Source organism: Colius striatus, chromosome 1 (assembly GCF_028858725.1).
Source record: "Colius striatus isolate bColStr4 chromosome 1, bColStr4.1.hap1, whole genome shotgun sequence".
In the NCBI taxonomy this organism is placed as follows: domain Eukaryota; kingdom Metazoa; phylum Chordata; class Aves; order Coliiformes; family Coliidae; genus Colius; species Colius striatus.
Genome location: NC_084759.1, coordinates 29,321,552 through 29,341,277, shown reverse-complemented (window position 1 = coordinate 29,341,277; position 19,726 = coordinate 29,321,552). Strand labels below are relative to the sequence as shown.

Genomic DNA, 19,726 nt, shown 5'->3' with positions numbered 1-19,726 from the left:
GGGAAAGAATTCTAGCTTTCATTATTTAATTATTTACATTTTATCTATAGCCCTTGATCTGGAAGACAACAAAAGTAACAGATCATTTTTACTGTTTGTAGGAATTTTCTGGGGGAGACTGTTATCTTACAGCTCCAGTGAATGGCTCGTCATAAATTTAATTTGAGAACTCAGTATAATGGTTGATTTTGTTCTTGTAATTGTATTATTTGTTGTGTTAGATTGATTTCATATTACAGGTAAAATGTCACTTCTAAGAAGATAAAAATCTGGGTGCTGTGGGCTTGTAGACATGGAGCATTTGTTTAACTACCCCAAAGTTCATTGTCTTCCAATGCATCATAGATTAGAACACAAGTCAGGCTTTTCTGGGTGTAGCCTGTTGGGAAAGGAACGGCCAAGGGCTATTTTCATTGCTGTCAAGAGATCTTTCAGAAACAAGTAAAAAAATATTTACAAAGGTCCTTGCAGTGATGTATTACAGACAAGTAAACTAAGCCTTTACTGCAAGGGTTTTTTTTATTTTGGATTTCTATAAGTAAGCTTTCTGAAAAAAGTGCTCTTTTATTTTCTGTGAATAGGTGTTTTTATGTATTTATCACCCCTCTTTAATGTTTACATGGAAATTAACATAGAAATTTTTAGGAATGTTATTTTATTAAGGTACATTTGTTGCAGACTTTCACAGAGCCTTAACCACAAGGACAGATCTTACTAATCTTATTTATAAACTAACCATTCTTATGAATCTAAGTAACCATTAACTTCTCTTGAGGGGGGAAATTTCATTCGCTTAAACATTAAATGAACTACTTGCAGTTGTAATTTTGCGATAGATTTTAAGTTCTCTGAGGCTATTCTTTTTTATGAACTGTCAGTAATTTGCAAATGTGGATGTTTGGTAGTTGTGGAACTAGCTGGTGTATGATAGAACTTTGCTGTATGTTGGTGGGATGTGTATTAGGAATACCAAGTTGTGTGATAGCAAGTATGACCGTCAACTGTCAAGTTTTTAAAGAACTACAGATGATGTGTTTAACGCTGCTTCGGGTTGATGAGCTGTACGTTTCCTAACTATTCCTGAGCAATCCAGTAAAGGAATGCAGTGAAATATTTCCTTCTTTTTGAAACAAGCATGTTATGGGAAAAGTGATTGTTTCCGCTTATGGACCCTAGTGCACGGAGCTGTTGGTCTTTTCTCTGATACTCATGTCCATGTTTAGTTCCTGAGAATTAACCTGAAATCTCGCTGCATGGCTTTTTAAAAGAATTTTAAATTGTCACAGTTCTTGCTGGTTTGTTTCCAGTTATTTATGGAATGGAATAGAGTACATTCTGTTTCCTGAATTCCACATTTTGAATGTTATCCTGTCATGTAAAATGAAAAGAAGAAAAGGGCTGAGTAGTTGCTGTGTTGTGCTGACGTGCATGGTCTCTTGCTTCTGTGGCTTTCAGCATTCAGTTCTTAGGTCAAAATTGCTTTCCCTGGAATGATCCTGGAAAGCTTCATCCAAGTCTAGAAAAAAGCAGATGACATCCATAGCCAAATGTGTCATAATAAGTATCAGGAGTTGGCGTTTTGACCAAAAAATCACAAATACAACATTCAGGAACATGAGCATCTCTTTATAATGACCTGATAAGTCAGTGATTGTGAAAGCCGTTAACTGCCAGGTGAGAATTTCAGTACAATGGGTGACATGTTGAAATCCCTTTCTGTTAATGGCGCTATGATGCATAAAGGACATGCTGGATCATATGCAGAAGGGATATTTTAAGTGTATGGTTCTGAGCCTTTAATAAGAAACTAAACATCAAGGCTGTTACTGCACTGGTAGGCTACCCAGTTTTGCCACTAACTTTTCCTGTAGAGCCTTACCAGAGAACTTTGGTCATTTCTGAGATGAAACAACATTTTTGTTTGATGTGGGAAAGGGTTGGTGGCAGATAAGCATCTGAAAGCTGGAAGAGCCAGGAAATATTTGCTGTGCCTCTCAATAAATATATGACAGGAAAGATACTGTCTTCTGTCACTTAGAAAAGTACAAAAGAAGTCTTTATTTTACACTGCTAACTAAAAACTGCCAGATTGCCTAATCTCCTCTGTGATAGCAATAGAATGGCAAGCACTCCTACTTTTTGGCTGATACAGAATGACTAAGCAAGCGGCAGGAGACGTGTGGTGAGTTGGGGGTGCACAGCCTACTGCAGGTTTCAGAATGACGTGCGGCACTTGATTCGTGCCATTCACTGGGGCAGATTGTTAATGTCATGAGCCCACGACTTATAATGCTTCCCCAGGCCACTTATATTGCACTCACCCTCTCACGCTTCCTGGGTTTAAAAAAAATAAAACTGTTTTAAAAGAATCTATATCCCTTTTTGTGTAAATGTGGCCTCCAGTATGTCAAACATACCAGTTCTAATGCAATTTTACTCTTGTTAGTGACATCTCATCCTAGAGGTATTAAAAATGATCCTCTGAACTATTATTACATGAGTATGTATGTAAAGTTATGGAAGCATTTTGGTTTCAACTGCTCTTTCATAAAACCAGTAACTATATATGCAAATAAAGACCAAAATATTCATGTACGTTTCTTCAGCTTGTCAGTTGCCATATCATAATTATTCATACTAGTAGCAAAAAAGTAGACTTTCCCATTTTATCCTGCACCTCAATAACTTAGACTTTAGCATTCATTCTTGATAGCTGTTATTCTTGGTAATAAATATTACAGAACATATTTTTCTTATGCACTTTCAGTAATGTTAACAAATATTCCTGTCAAAAGGAAAAGAGAACCGATTTAAGATAACATGAATGATACTTTGTAACAAGTGAGTTTTAGACCAAAACAAAGCTGTAAATACCATACATTATTTGAAAGGCAAAAGTTACAAGTTTTGGACTGGATTTCCTCTTCTCAATTAAGAACAAATACAGCATGTCAGAAGTAGGATCTTCTAAGAATTTTGTCCAAAAAAAAGAACAAAGAATTTGCAATATTTGTGACCCAGAATATAGATGACATCAATTTTTATGATCTAACTTACACTAATGTAGTATGTTAACAGTGGAGGCACTTGAGCATCTTTTAGCCCTTATGAGGCCTCTTCAGGTCAGGAAAATTATGTAGAGCTATTTTAACAGAAAGGAAGGAAAGACTTTCCCCACATACATAGACACACCTTGTAAATCTTCATATAGCTCAAAAAAATGTAGGCTTAAGTTATGATTAATATTAGAATGGTAATTTCTGTTGATAAAACGAAATGTTTCATAGCCATTTGTTACAGTAGGTTTATTGAGCTTCTGTATTCCAGCGTATCAGTAGTGGTACAGCACGATTTAGTGGGAAAAGTTATTTCTCATGTGGGAATGAGAGACTTGTGCCACATCTCTCAGATTTTGAGTCAGGTACTTGGTGTATGCATACTGAACAGAAAAGACTGTGAGGGTAAGAAATGGCTTTTTAGATCTCAAGTCATCAAGGCTTTTGTATTCTCAAATTGAATAGAACAAAGTAAAAGAAGCAATCAGAGTGTCAAGTGTGTTGATCTCTATCCACCTACTAGCTGTTGAACTGGTAATTATGTTTCTCAGTGTAACCCAAGGTACATTTTCGTTACCACGTATGCATCTCTTCTGAACAGTTCACGTAATCAGTTACTTCTCCATAGTTCCATCATGAGATATCCGTGGAGTTGCAGTAAGTTTTACCAGGTACGACTCCTTTCTTCACCCTTTTGTTCTGGGCTCAACAGTGTCCACTAACGCTGTGAGATGGTTCAGTGTGCTCTCCACTGGAGCGCTGAAAGCACAATTCCCAGGTTCCTTTCATTTCTGTTCTGAATATAGTGCATGTGCACTACAGACTTCCTTCTTTAATGCACTTCTGTAAAGTCACTCTCAAGCTTGGTGGGTTTTTGTGCTGTGATTTTGGTTTTTTTGTTTTGTTTTTTTAATCAGAATGAGAATTTGAGGAGGTTGGTTTTGAAATGCTGTCTGTGTTCACAGTCACAGTCACTGCAGGAGAATGAGGGTGGTCTGTGCACACAAACAGCTGGTGACACTTCTGCCGTTCACTTTTGTCTCACTGTGTTTGTTCTGCTTGCATGATTTTGGCAGCTGTGTGATGAAATCATGTAGCTTCATGGACATGGGAAGTCAGTCCATAAGTGTAATGATTAAGTATATGTATCTTTTTAGTTCTTGCTAGTAATGATGTCAGTCTGCTAAATGAGAAGGATGATGCTTGCCATGGATGGGTGGGTGGGTGGTTGTGTTTGAGACTTTTGACGTGTACTCCTTCACTGTTTCATGATGTCATGTTTTAGTTTGGTGGTTTTGTTTTACAGCATCTCTAAAATTCTGCTAACTTTAGTGGAAATGCATACACCATTACTGAAAAGCTATAGGGTTGGTTGGTTGGTTTGTTTGTTTTAATGTAGAACAGAACTTTAAAATAGATACAATGTAAACATCTTTCTCAATAAGGTTTGAGCGTAACACCAAATTATCCGTTGCCACAGAACACAAGAAAATAAGCAAAAATGGTCAGATGTTTCTCAGGTTTCCCAAGGTTTCACTAAGTTTCACTAAAGCACAGCATGGCAGTTCCTTCCTGTAGGAAGTTTCTTCTGCAGGTGTTGGCTGTTTTTCTACACTTTGGCTTCTCCTGTCTACTGCACAGTATGTTTATCTCTGGTTAGCAAGCTCTTCAGTCTTTTTAAATTCAACCTATTACCAACTCTCATTCTCCAACACTGAAATTACTTCCTTTACCATTTGATTGCAGCAGGAAGTGTTGGGGGGGGTATCTTTTGGACAATATTTTTTTCCTACTATGTCCTTGTTTAGAAGTTCTGTCATTTCTTTAATATATGTCCCATGTATCCTAGATATTTATTTTTGGAATGCACTTGCAACAAGTAGGAATTGAGCCTTGTATACTAGTTTAAAATTAACCTGGGTTTATTGGTGTCTTTGGTAGAAGTGCAGTATATTACATAGCTGATAGCCGTGTGTAGTTTGTTTGCCCTAAAACTTGTTTCTCTGGTAAGCAGGTTGTAGATATAGATGTTCTTGAATGCAGTAATAATCCTATACTATTTTTAAACAAGATCAGCACATTTTATTCTGTCTGTGAGTTTTAGAAAAAGTCAAATACAGTTGTGTTGAAGTTTTTATTATCACACTAGAATTTTCAGTTGGAAAAAACTTGAAAAGTGACTGTAAAAAGAGCAGTGTTGTTGCAAGGCAGGGTGGTTCTCCCACTCTGTGTACCTGCTGGCCTAAGGAACAAAATTAAAATTTTGCAGCTTTTAACTGCTGTTAAAGTTAAAACCAGTCATGGTAAGCAAAAAACATGGTCACTTTTAAACTTTGTGTGAATGACAGTTCTGACTTGCAGTGTCAGTGGTCACTCTTCAGGGTAGAAGGGCCTAGTGAATATTTGAAAGTTTAATGTATTGCCAACCGGACCTTGAGACTTTGCACTAACAGAAGACAGACATCTGAACTTCCATGTCTTCATTTATTGATTGTACCGTCAGTTCATTAAGCAAGTGAGACTGAAAAACTACTAAAGAAACAATTTTCTTCTGAAACGGGGGCATCTCGTTCTTACTTTGTATGATTTTATTCAGTAATTATTCGCCATCTTTGATAGTAAGGCCTCATTTGCAAAGTAAAATGGTACCTCTTAGTCTGCATTTTGAAAGTACTCGTTGTTGCTTGCTTTGATTTTGATGATAACTATTTTTTGTGCATATTGGTATTATCATGTATTACACTTCATTTTGTATAGCTAGTCTAGGGTAAATTGCTACATGGAGTCATTGATACTTTCTAAAAAAGTATGGGAATCTAACCTGGTAATAACCCAAAATGCTACCTAAGGAATTTAGTGTCAAATTTTTCAGTTTAGAAACTTTGTTCAATAAAGTATAGTTAGTGCAATGTTGACTTTGTCAGTTTCCATCCCAGCCTATCCTTTAAGATGACAGTTGGATACAGAGTTTTAAATTATTATGTTAGAGAATTTTGCATACTTCTAACCATTTCATTAAGTACTTTCTTTAAGACTTCATAGTGCTGCTGCCTGTGCTTTTAACAGCTTTCTAACCCACTGTTTGCTGTTACATGTTTGATTTTACATCTGGTTCTGTTTAAGCGTTTAAATGAAGCCCAGATGAACAAAGGTGTACAGATCTCATTGGAGTAAGTGGATCGCATGCACCTCCTCACCCTTGTGAATCTGGGCGTAATTTTGGAAGGATTTGAAGGCCTGAGCTCTTCTACTTTAACATTCTGGTATTATCTAACAGAGCTTCAGTGTTTCAAGGAAATAAAAGCAAGTGGGGATGTCTAGCGACTGAGGCAATACTAGGCAGAAACTATTCCTACATGTTTATGCTAGAATACTGTGATAATTTATATATCAATATCTTTCTATTTTTGCTATTTTTAATTTTATGCACTGTTTTTTTCTGTTCTAATGGCTGCCCTTCGGGATAGGCTGACCTCTGCTCTCCGTATGACATCCTGCAGTCGGATATTCGTCACATTCGAAAGACTGTTGACACTCTGCTGGCCCTCGGGGAGAAAACCCCACAATCAACTTCTACCTTTCGCTCCTGGGATCTAATAGGCTTTTGTCTTTTCCACATACTTTTTATAGTCTTGATGTATATAACTTATCACTGGAATGTGCTAACAGCATAACCTGTTCGCATGTGCACACAAACTTTCTGCTTTGTCTCTGACAAATTACAGGTACTTAATTTCCTTCCTTTGCCTTACAAACTTCTCCCTTTCCCTCGCTTCCCTTCCTTGTAATATCTTTATTAATCTCTTGAAATAGGGGAGAGAAGGAATAGCATCTTGAAGGCAAGTCCCATCTCTTCTCTCCCCTCCAGCTCTAGTTTAAGATCTTATATACGTCTTTATTTATAGTTTGTTTCTTTTATGTTGCCTAGACTACACCCTAATTGTGTTAAAGCACTGAATCTACTCTTATCCCACTTCTGGGTGTAGGCTGGATGTGTATCACAAGACAAACAGTACCAAGCCTCTTAATTTTAGTGAAAAATCCAAGAATGCAGTAAATTCTGAAGCAACTGAGATGGCACTTCAACAGATGATAGCATTTTCTGAGTTGCTGCCAATTGTCTCAACATTGTGTTAAGAGCACTCAGAGAACTCACTTTCAAGTTACTGTTATTCTTTAATCCTTTAGATTTACAGGAGTACTGTAACTTTAAAGATTATTGGTTGTCACTACTGTTCTGATTAAATTCCATACTGGAGTAGTTATGTTTCCCACTTACATTTTGTTTTCCTCCAGATTCCATAGAATAATCTTTTTCTTCTGTTGCACCAAGCAGCATTGAACTGCTTTTAAACACTTGCTATGTTACACCCCACAAACGACTGTAAATTAGTAGTGAGTATGAGCAACCCATAATATGCAAGGGACTTGAGAATGTTTTGGGATGAAGATTGTGGAGTACAGTGTGATACACTGAGACAGTTTGAGAATGAGCTGTTAGATTCCTGTATCTGCCGTTCTTAAATGTGCGTCCAAGCAAGTAGAGTCACTATCTTGTCTCTGTTTCATCACCTGTGAAAAGGCAGGAAAAGTGTGTATGTGTGTGTGTGTTTGTGCAATGGATGTAACAAAGACAGTGTAGAGAGGAAAACATATGTTTTGGTATGTTTGAACTGTGCCTGTGGTTGCAGTACTGGGCTGATGACCTCCGTTTCCCTTCCAGTTCTTTGTTCATCCATTGTAAAACTTGACTCAGACCATTTTTTTTTCTTGTTTTTATTCTTTCTCCACGTGAAATGTGCAAATGAAAATTGATTGAAAAATATAAAACCTCAACTATTAAACCTATATTGACACTGCAATATTATTCTAGATGCTGTTGACTAAATTCGTCATTCAGTCCCAGGCTAGCTAACCAAAGAGCCTCAACCTCGTGTATGTGAAATCAATACATTCATTTCCCACTGCCTAGAATGTAAAAGAGTTGCTTATAGACTCTTAGAGTATAACTTAGCATACTATAGATATCCCCATTCCATCAATACTTGTAAAATTGTATTAAAAAAACTTCTAAATGCACTTCTGTTCCTGGTTTCCATGGCTCAAATATATACTTATGGATATAAAAAGGATTCAGTGTATAAATAGATATGTATTTTAAGATGGAAACATTCATTTCAGATGGTGGACACACCTTTTTTAATGTTTTTTTTTTAGAGTCTAGCAGCTTGCAGTGCAGGCATATAACAACTCTGTTGTAAAGAGCATCTTCTGTGACTGGCGTGAGTTCAGTGAGTGTTTCTAGGTCCTCCCTTCTTGAGGAAAAGGTACTAGTTATATGAGTGTGTAGCTATAGACTTGTGCCTTCACCCTGCACAGACCCATCTTTTAACTGCGTACCTAGTCTCAGTAATTCCAGCACCAGACACTTGCTTACTCAGTTGGAGCTTGACCTTTAAGCTTCTGCTTTCAGCAGATGTTTGTGTTGATTTTGCTTGTCTCCTTTTAATGATGTTGCTTTTCTAGTGAAACTGAGCAAGTGACATAAAGCTTGAATCGGTTCAGGATCTATTAGTGGTATGATTCTTTATAATCCAGTGTGTTAGTTTTCGAAACAAAAGTTGTGTCTTCTCCAGGTCTAGGATTTAACTCCTGCCATAGGTGGTAAACATGTCTTCTGTCAATGCTTTGTGCTGTATGCTTCTTACATAAGTAGTGATATACATGTATAAGTGTGTTTTAATGTTTTTTGAAATTAGGAAGTCAGGTGATGAAAGTTGTTGCTACCATCCTATAACACACATCTGTCTTGTTGTCTAACATTATGTCTGATTATCCACTGTAACCAATAGCTTTGGGAGGGAGGTCAGAGAAGTACGAGATCAGTATGGTTTGCTTTTTCAGTGTGCAGAAATGGAAGTTCATTTCTTCAGGGCTTTATCAGACTAGAGACTGGGTTCGAAACTGAACTGCTGTTGTGCCACTCTAGACCAGTCAAACATACCCCAGTCATAATGACATATAACTCTCAAACCTGCCCCAAGTTTTACCTTTGCATGTGCTTACCATGTAAACAACGTTGTCTTTTACTTACTTAAGGTATATTTTCTCACTGTTCTCAACTATGATAAAATACAGTAGTTGAAGTATAATGTTGCAATGCTCTTGTAGTTATGGAGTTGAAGCCATCTTGAATCAGACTGAAAAAGAACAAACTTGCTTCATGACAAGCACAGCCTTACTACTATGCACAAAACATACCCAGTTTTGTAATTTGTTTTGGTTGTTATTGATGACACTTCCACACACACATATATCTTACAGGGATAAGAATAGTTAAAGCCACCCTTACATTTCTCTAAGTGTGAATATAGTAATTGTTTCCCAAGGTATATTTCAAACATAATGCAGATGTAAAAAGTATCTGTCAGTCCATCGCTGAAGCCAATAATTCTCTCATTAGATTGGGTGGTGGAAAGTAAAGCATATATGTAGCTTACTAATCTCCTCTAGTGGGTTCTGTGGTATTCAGAGTCTGTTTCTGTACTGCTGTTCCCGTGAATTTAGTACTTGAGAAACCAACAGTTCAGCCTGACTGGTGGTTCTTCTTTGAGGAAATGCCAATATTGAGACATTCAGTAACATATGATTGGTATTTACTGCCCACAGCCAGATTAAGTTGATGACCTTTGGTTTGGAAACAACGTGCATCGTACTCCACTTACATGTTCATTGATAACGTGAACTATATTTGCTCCCACATTTCTTTCTCCATTCAGTGTTTTTTCAACTGCAATGGTCATCAGAGATTTTCAAACTGTGATTTCTTCATAAATTGGTCTACTCTGGTCTGTACTGTGCCCACTGTATAGATTTCTCATCTCATCCATACTGCAATAAAGTAATAAATACAAACTGTAGTGGACATATGTGCAGATAAAATGTGTTTGCACTGAAATTGAGTAGCATTCCAATGTGAGGATTTGTCTTGTCTTTTCCTTGAGCCAGAAAACCGATCACTATTTTCAAGTGCAGTATAATGCAGTGTGCTAGTCCTTCAGGTACCTCTTTCTTATATATTAACAAGCTTTTACAGCAGAAAGCTGCAAATGGATCCCATAGCGTTCCCATTAAGTTTTCTGAAAGTTCCACGTAATGTGAATGAGCACTGAATGAGACCTCATCAGATCTTCAGTTTCCTACTCCATTAATAAGTTTTCATATTATTGCCACTAACTGTTTTTCCCAAAAAAAAAAAAAGTAATATTCTTGGTGTTTTACTCCTGTTAAAAAAGATGAAGGCAGTCGTATATGCAGGTGTAGAAAAAATGTTTGTGCGGGTTTTGTGAACCTTTGCCATTTCCTCCATTTCCAGCACGTAAGCTGCATTATGCAGAAGGAGCACTATAAACATACTTTAAGGTAACAACCTATTCTACTTTGGTGATCCAAAACTCTCTCATTCATTCGCTTTATCTCTCAGAATTTAACCTGTAAGTTTACAACATAATTTATATCTCCCCGTTTTCCTTACCCTTTCATGTGTGTCTAAGTTGTTTTTGTTCCCTGCTGTTTCAGGTCTGTGTTTTCTTAGCATGTCAGAATGGAACCATGAGGCCTTTTTTCAAAACATATTGTCTACTTATCAAATCTCATGGCTTAAGCCCAAAATTTGTCAAAGGGTCTCGAAGCCCACTGTCCTGCAAATGGAGTTTTGTAACTATTTGCAGTTTATTACCTGTTCAGACAGAACTGCCTGTGACTCCAAATGCAGAATTACAGCTGCAGTACTGAAGGTCTGTGGTTGGTTGGTGTCGTTTCAAATCTGGTCACAAGTGTATACTTCACAGAACATACTCATCTTTCCATGGGAAATTAAAAGACAAAAAAATAACAACTATACCTGCAGCCTGAGTTACTGTGCTTTTAATTATCTGCTGCTCTTTTGTACTTCAAATAGTAACTTCAGTCGTTTGGACATATGCAGATATCAATGGTAACAGTGGATGAGGAAAAAATGTATATATAAAGACATCATTTCAAATTGCCTTAGGTATATGAAAAAGTAAATATTTGCTATAGTTTTTTTGACTCTTCAGAAAAACAACTTGGCCTTGACCTCACAAAATCTCAAAGTTTTGTGTATTTTACATGTTTGTTTAAGTCTAAGCCCCTGATGTTTATTTTAGTGACATTTCACTTCAGAGTGGCTTGCTCCAAAAATTATGGTTGTTAACACAGACTTAATTTTTTAATTTCTCCCTGGAGAAACTACACTTTCTGGTGTATTGTTGTTTTATGAATTGGGCTTTTTTTCCCCGTGTGTCTAAAATCTCATATTCTACAGACACGAGGAAGAAAGAGAAAGGCTCTTGCCAAACTGTAGAATTCCACTCATCTGGTTTTGGTACCAAATCCAGTTGGGCCTTGCTGTTGTGTAGATGTCATTTCACTACCTGCCTGTGTGACACAATGACAACAATTACTTTTTTTGATAAACATTTCCTCTACCTGAATTCCCAAGCTGCTTGCCCTAGCATGACCGAGTTCAAGCAGTTATCATGACTTTAAAGCTGTCTGATGGCAAAGAAAATAGATATGTATGTGTAGCCTGTCAGTAGCCCTGTGGGATTAGTGTCCTTGTGTGTATTCCTGGTTCTTCAATGCTGTCTGAATGGGACATGTTGTTCCAGGGTCAGAGACTTCCTCTGGGAAGCACATGCATGTGTGTATGCCTGTGGGTGCACCTTTTGTACTGTCTTTTTGTGTTGCTTTGTGACTCAACCTCCCAGCTCCTCCTGCCTCCTTTTGTGCCTTTTTTCCCTGTCAAAAGAAGTTTGTTCTTTTGTTTTGTGATGAATCTGAAAACAACGTCTTTGTTCAAAATGGCCATGTGTCTTTCTGCAGAAAATAGTTTGCTTACAAGTAATTAAGTTCTGTGTTCTTAAGGGAGAGAAAAACCATTATAAATCTCGATACTTACTTTTGCAGTAGGTAATCTCTTCTCTTGGTTGATCAGGCATATTGTCCCCAAATGCTACGATTTAAGAGAAGTTGTGAAATCTTTATGGCTTGCAGCTTCACAGATCCACTGTTAGTGGTTTCTAGAATGCTGTTGTAGTAGGTTAGAGTGAGACAGTGTGGAAAATGGGCTGTGCTGCAGGGATTGCTGCTGAGCATAAGGGCTGAAGCATGTGGGGTCTTGGCCCACGGTGACTGCTGTCACAGCAGAGTTGATTATCAGTGTGTGTTGAGTTCCATCCCTGGCAGGACTTGATTTTCCTTATTCTGAATTAAATGTATTACTCTAAAGCTGTGATTTGAAAAGTATGTGAGGCAGGGTTGATGAAAGCCATTTAGAAAGCTTCAAAGATAGTGACGGGGCTTAGATAAGAAAATTGATTTGTGACATGTAAAGATGAAGTCTGTCATTTCTTAGGAGATGACATAGGGCTTATTGTCAGTTTTGGAAAGTTCATCATAACCTAGCCCCATGTTTAACTGCAGAATCCTAAAATATTAGCCAAATTCTACCTTCTGCTTAATAACAGAAGGCTGCCAATTGTGTATATTTCAAGCACTAATGAAGAATGATGTATAATACAAAAAGTAACATGCTGTGAAACTTCTCACTCCTAGAACACAGTTGTACACTCCTGTTTTTTACAGACCTCCTGAAATAGCTTTCCTTAGTTGAGTATGCATCTTGTAAACACAGCAGGGGAAGAGAAGTTGCTTTACATAAACGGGAGTACTGTACTGTCTTTAAAAGAATTGGAATGATGTCTTTAAAAAGAGAGAAAGTCCATTGGATGGGGTTTTTATGTGGAGTGAGGCATACACTGCTGTGTGCTTTTACTGAAAGTGTCCTTATATAAGCAGTTGCAAAATTGCTAGCAAGAAAGCATGACAGAATAGCCCCCTGAGTGCTATAAGGTGCCACAAAAATAGTAAGTTTAGAATTTAAGTTTTCTGTAGGAAATGTCCTTACATGAGGCTTTTGCAGCAAATTTGGCATAAAACCAAAAATATTAGAATAACTATAAACATAAATATCTATCAAGATACATTGTTTGGAGGCTGGGCTTTTAGGCTCAATCCCTGCCCTTCGTTGAACATTGTGACTCTAATCACTCAGTTTTCAGATATTGGATTCAGGAGCCATGGTTATTTAATGCCTTTTATCTGAAAGGATCTTCATATTGTGGGCCACCAAATCTGCAGAACAAGCTTTGCCTGCTGTGCAAGGGCACTGGGGAGCAAGCAGAAGAGAGTGGAGAGAGTAACATTTTGCTTCAGATGTCCGATTTGCATTCTCAACAAGTATGATGAATATGTGTTTAATTTATCAGAACATTGTGGATTTTAATGTGAACTGTTTCCCAAGACATGAGGCTGGCAAGATATCTGTAGTAAAAATAAACATACATTTGAAGTAGCGGTATTGGGGAGAAGGGTCCTTCTATTCAATATCATTATCTCGACCACTTTTGTAGCTACTCCAGTGCTAATCAGGTATCAGTTTAGGAGTTGGCAGCCTAAAATATGTTTTTGTATTTCTCTGGAAAGGACACTTTTTTTCCAGAGGAATAAAGGCTGGAGAGAACTGTCTGTGGCAGCTTGTGGGTCAGTATCTCAGCCAGAAGAATGAACAAGAATCAACTGCAGAACCCAGTGTCTTGTCTGAAATGGCCAGTGAGGAGTAGGTTTGGAGTGGAAAGCCAGGTGGTGGGCTGCAATGGCTGCAGGACGGGGACACTCCTTTGTCCAGCAGTGAGGAGCAGAGGGCAGGCAGGAACAGGAGGCAGTTGCTGCAGCTCTGTGGCCAGTCCCCAAGCTCAGTGGGAGCTCAGCGTGAGCAGAGCAGCAGAATGTTGCGGTATCTTCCATATAGAGACATGAGTGTTGGCCACCTCTCTCAGACCTGCTCAGCCCAGCTCCCTGGCAGCTACTTGTCTGAGATTGTTTCCTGGGTCTGTGTGTACAGAACGAATCCACAGTATTGGTGTGCTGGCCTATAACCATCAACCTTAAAAAACATAATGATTACAAATGAAGTTTAAAACCAACACCTTTTAAACATAAAATAATAAATATGACTATGTCTGCAGTAGGAAATAGAAAATGTGAACATCAAATCCACATAAATCACAATTCTCTGTATCAGATGCCACGATTGTGGATAAAGTTTGTCTCTCTCAGTAGTTAATAGGCAGGTTTTGCAGTTTTTTCTCTCACTGAGGCAGGAGAAAGGTATGAGGAAGTTCACCAAAAATTTCAGCAAGCAAAGTATTGGTTGTGCATAAAGGAAACGCTCACTAACAGAAGGAAGTCCTAGACAACAGAGGGAAGTCATAAACATCAGAAGCAGCAGAGCAGCAATTCAGTACTGGTACTGTTCTGATGGAGCTGTGGCCCACTGGAGATGTTCCGAGCAAAGACTGGACAACCATGGAAGCAGATAAAAGCAATGAAACATAGGTGCATTAGGATGATAAAAACTGTATTAATTGTTCTTGGTGATGGAACTGGTACATATTTGAATGTGATATTTGGTTTTAAGAGTTCATAAGGGTTGGGGAAGGGGCTGGAGCTGAACAAAATGTGTCACGACAAGAGAGGTCACGGAGATTAGATTGGAGATGCAGTCAATGTCTGTATGAGGGAGCGTGACGAAGGACCACGAATGGAGTAAAGATAAACTCAGACACCCGTAGTTCACATTATAGTCACACAAAGAGTGTTCAGGCAAGTGATGAAAATAAAATCCCAAATATATCAGTGGCTTTATAAGCTAAAAGTTTGTCAAACAGCAAAGAGATTCAATACTAAGACTGTCAAAACAGTCCTCTCTGAAAAATCAGTGTCCTGTGTCTGCTGACAGTCACATACAGAGGCTCAGGAGAGAAGGGAGGGGTAGGTCGCAGAGATGGTGCCTCTTGAAGCTTCAGGCAGTCTGACGTGCACAATGTAAGGGCTTCATGAGCCAGACGTTGTGTCCATGTCTGTGTGTTTCAGAGCGTTGCTTGCGGGGGTTTTCTATCTGTGTATTTTTGTCATCCCACTTACACTTTCAGCTTCCATGTTGTGGCAATGAGTCTCACAGTTGTAATGATGGTTGATGTGATGTAGTCCAGCCTTCCCATTGATTTATTATAAACCCACTGCCTGTTTTCATAATGTCATGGGTTTCACTAACAGGAACACCCAGTTACATAAAGAAAACTTTCTTAAGGAGGGAGCAGCCACACAAGGCTACCTCTCCAAACAGGACTTTCTGTAGTTATTCAGTGGAAGGTGTCTGATCACCTGTAGGAGGTACAGTATTTACTGTTTGACTGTTTTCTGGTGTGTCAGCCCCAGTGGACAACTGGCAGGTTTCACCCTGGCCAATATTGCTGTCTCCTTGTGGGTAAAGTTGATTCCCTCAGATATTTCCAAGTAAGCTGCTAATTGCTCAGAAGGAAAGGCTTTGCCCATTGATTGCCCAACAGTTAACGGTGCTCACACTTTACTGTAAGTGCAAATGGGTGGTTTGGGGGCCAAAACCTACCATCAGAGCTCAGTGGTAGAACTTTTTTGACTGATAAAGCCAGCCTTCTGTCCCCAGACTGACTCCTGAGTAGTGGCAGGCAAATGCCATCTTACCTCATCTGGTAGGCAGCAGTTCAGGGTGTACTTGCTGGCTCTTGCTGCAGTGACCACAGAACACGTTGGCTTCTGAGGCACAGACTATTTGCAGATCTCTCACTAATTCATAGTTAGGATGAGAGCAAGATCAGAGAGACTTTCTGTCAAAATCACAGGAAGTTCTTTCTCATTGAAAATAGGAAACGGTTCCTGCTTGTTGGGCTTGGTGCTCCAACCGTGATCACGTAAAGCCAGTACTGAATATCCTAATCTTTACTCCTCTGTCTGTCTTTTTCTAGGAGAAGCTCTGCCTACCACATCACATCCTAGAAGAAAAGGGCTTGGTAAAAGTGAGCGTAACAGTTCAAGCATTGCTAGATGTAACCACAGTGAAACAAGCTTTATTCACGTGAAGCCACCCCTATCTCTGCCGTTACCAGCTCCACTGTGCCATCAAAGAATCAAAATACTGCCCGTCTTTTCAAACTGCATTGAAAACAAAGAACCCCAGTGCTCCAAGAGTATTCTTGTACTTCAGATTTTAAAGTCACCTTTCAGACTGCACCCGTGCGTCGAACTACGAACCAGAAACGTTTTCTAGAGCAAACTGGCGCTTCACGGCTTTTACAGCTCACTTTGTACAGTACCCACCAAAACTGCCACCTCTCTGCCACTTAAAAAAAACCCACGTGGAGTCCACAGCTGTCTTGCAGCAAGATACCTTTGTATGTTAAACTAGGAACCATTGTAATCGTTTGGGGTGGGGTGGGGGGAGGTGGGGAGCAGGGAGAGTTAAGTCAGACTTGTACCACGTTAGGTTTTCCTGCAGTTGCTTCAGGCCGTTGCCTTTTACAAACACCCAGACATAAAATATTTATATAAATATTATTTATTAGTGAGTTGTTATTCATCCTTTGGATGCAAAAAATGTAAATTAGGAAACTGTATTTTATTACTGCTTTTTTGTGGTTAAACACTTTATTTTAATATAAATATTTAGTTATTTTTTATTCTACTTGGTGTGCAGTAGCTCTAGATCTCCATAAATTGTATTTTCTAATATGTAAGATAAAAAGCAAACAAAATAGGTGCTTTCATTAAAAGAACAGCTAGCTGGAATGGCATTCTTGATTCCTTGAATTTGTGGAACTGTTGGTAAAAACCTGTCTGCATTCCATTGAGTTTCCTACATTCCAGTAGCACTTTCTCTCCCCCCTGCCCTCTCCCCAGCCCCCCTCCCACTAGACTTAATTGGCTGAAACTGAGAGCGCACCCGTTTTATTTGCATATAGAGATGCTTAAAAAGAGGTAAACTTGAAAACCAAATGTGAACAAGTATTTTTGATTGCTTATTTTACTATGCACAAGGCATTTAACTTTTGCCACAACGAAATGAGTGATGTGCATTAGGGTCACATGTCTTGAACTAGAATTTTGCACTGTAACTTCGTTTCTCTTTTTAAAGACTAGAGCACTACAGAACAAATAACAAAAAATAGCACAAGAACATTGATGAGAAGAGTGACCAGGCAGCCAACAGAATTGTAATCATTTTCTTCAATGTTTCCTTCAAGAGGAGATAGAATTAGTAAAGCTGCCAAAGGCAGTCTCTGAGACCTGCTCTTCCAGCCCCAGCCTGCCCAGGCTTCTCCCTCTCGCCATCCATCGTTCCCCCGCGGGATGCAGCACAGTGTTCTGCAGCGGCTGTTTGTGCGCTTCCACTCCCACCTCAGCGACAGCAAATGAGGTTCTTTTCCTTAGCACGACTTTAAATGTTTGGGAGAGCTCTTTAAAAGCCTCATTTTATCCGTAAAACATGGCATGTTCTAGAGCAAAAGGTTCCAGCGCAGCCATTCCCACAGTACCTAGAACCCCCGCTTTTTCTTCCCAGGAAAGAAAGGAGGTAACCTGTGAAAGCGGGCCAGGGAAGCCACGGCCGGTGGTGACAGGCTTGCTGGCGGGGTGCAGGCAGGCAGCCACCAATGCAGCAGGACAACAAAAGTGGCCATGTGGTGTGAGGAGGAAATAACGAAGCACGAGAAAGCTGAGGGAACGATCGTACCAAGGCTTTTTTGGAAGGATGATGTGTATTAATTGCTGCTCCCCATCTAGGCCACGTCACGCGCACGTTCCCACAGCCGCTGCTGCCTTCAACGCCCCTCCCTGCTCCAAGAGCAGGTCTGTAGTCCGTGCAGGGTGGGAATGCAGACGCCCCCTTTCAGCCCCACAACTCGCCATCGTGCCGCTTGCTGTGTGTGCTGACAGCAAGGCGTGGGCTGCCAGACGAGCCACATGGTATTAATAGCGTGGAACAGCCACCTCAACCAAAGCAAAAGCGTTCATTTTATAGAGGGAACACTGACTTCAATTGTCATTTTCGATTGGCAGCTAGCATTCTTGTTTCCTATCAAATGTACTGTGCACTTTAACACTAAATTAAAATGTATTTTAATATTTTACAGAGCTGCACAAATATGTTTTGTCAAAAAGCGCGAGCAATGTAAAGAAAGTAAGTTTTCAAGTCAGAGTTTATCACGTTTTAAAAGCCTTCGAAGAACGAGTATGAAAAATAGGAATATTGGTTTCTGCATCGTGAGGGATAAAATGCAGGTTTCCTGAGTATTTTTTTACACTGTATATATGGCAACATGAAGCTTTGTAATTATTATTTTGACAAACCTTGGGGTTTTTTTTTCATAATTAAAGTCTTGGTTTTCTCCCGCCGGTGTCTTTCAGTACTTGCTTGAAGTTGGCTGTAAATAAAGAGCTCTACATATTTTGTAATAACAGCTTTTTCTATGCAGTCTTAACCTGTACGGCTGAAAGGAGAATCTTCACGACTCTTTGTACACTATTATTTATATATGTGCAATAAAACGTGCATGGCCAATCTATAATACCCGAAGCAGTGAACATAATGTATATAGCAAGTCTTTACTGGAGTTACAATTAAACTCTAATATTTGTAGAAACCTTTCCACGGCTGCTCAGTGACTGAGTTTCTTGTAAAAGAGATGGTGGTTGGAGGGTTCAGCTCTGGGAAGGATGGATGAGGGCTTGGGGATGGAGAAAGGTGATAATGATGAGCTGCAAATAAAGGATATTTTCAAGTGGATGAGGCTGAGGATCCAGCTGGTAACAGCTGGGGTGTTGGTTCACAGAACCCCAGAATGGTCAAGGTTCAAAGGGACCTTGAGATCATCCAGTCGAAACCCCTGCTAAAGCAGGTTCACCTCCATCAGGTCCCACAGGAAATGTGTCCAAGTGGGCTTGGAAGCCTCCAGAGAAGGAAATTCCACACTTTCCCTCGGCAGCCTGTGCCAGGGCTCCCTCACCCTCAGAGGAAAGAAGTTTCTCCTCAAGTGGAACTTCCTGTGTCCCAGTTTGTGCTTGTTAACACTTTGTTCAGTTCCTGCAAATAAGCTTCAAGCAGTTTTGCTGCTGCTGTTGCTCGAGATCTCCTGTCTATCATGTGGTGAGCAGCAGTGCTTGAACTGAGTGCTCTCCGCTCCCCAGGCTGTGAATGTGCTCAGGGAGGGCAGACTCCACTGTCCCTGTACCCTGCTCACAGTGCTGGGTCAGACTCACAGCTGGTTTTCCTCCCTGCCCTCTTCCTGAGATGTAGAGATTATTCTGGGAATATTCACTTTGGTGTTTGCTAAACCCGATGATTTATTCTAGTGAATCCAAGCACTAACACAGGCACAGCTTCTGACCTGGGGATAACCCTGTGTGACACAGCTGTGCCAGGCTGCTTTTGCTGTGCAAAAACATGTAGTAGGGTAGGTCACAGCATTTAAGTGTGGATTTGGCTACTGACTCATTTCTCTACTGAAACATCTCTAACAGGTGATTTTATGGCCATATTTGTCCACTTTTGGTAGTGGATTTTGGAAGGAGAGCTCTGCAATAACCTCCTGGGGAGATGCTGCTTTTGCTTGCTGAGGAAGCTCCAGTGCCTTGGTGGCAGCTGTGGTAGAAAGCTAGGACTGAGGGATTTCTGTGCTAGAATGAGCACAGTTGAGGCAGAAGGAGTGCTG

At 39.6% G+C, this 19,726-nt stretch overlaps 1 protein-coding gene across 5 annotated transcripts in view; it reads left to right on the top strand.

The window, feature by feature from the left end:
* The window catches only part of LRCH1 (leucine rich repeats and calponin homology domain containing 1), a 121,998-nt gene extending 103,335 nt beyond the window's left edge, over positions 1-18,663 (top strand). For all 5 annotated transcript variants that reach the window (XM_061994835.1, XM_061994818.1, XM_061994826.1 and 2 more), the window contains one exon: positions 15,986-18,663. In XM_061994835.1, coding sequence (XP_061850819.1) covers positions 15,986-16,099 — 114 coding nt within the window. In that variant the 3' untranslated portion in view covers positions 16,100-18,663. The remainder of the gene's footprint in view (positions 1-15,985) is intronic.
* Positions 18,664-19,726: the final 1,063 nt, after the last annotated feature.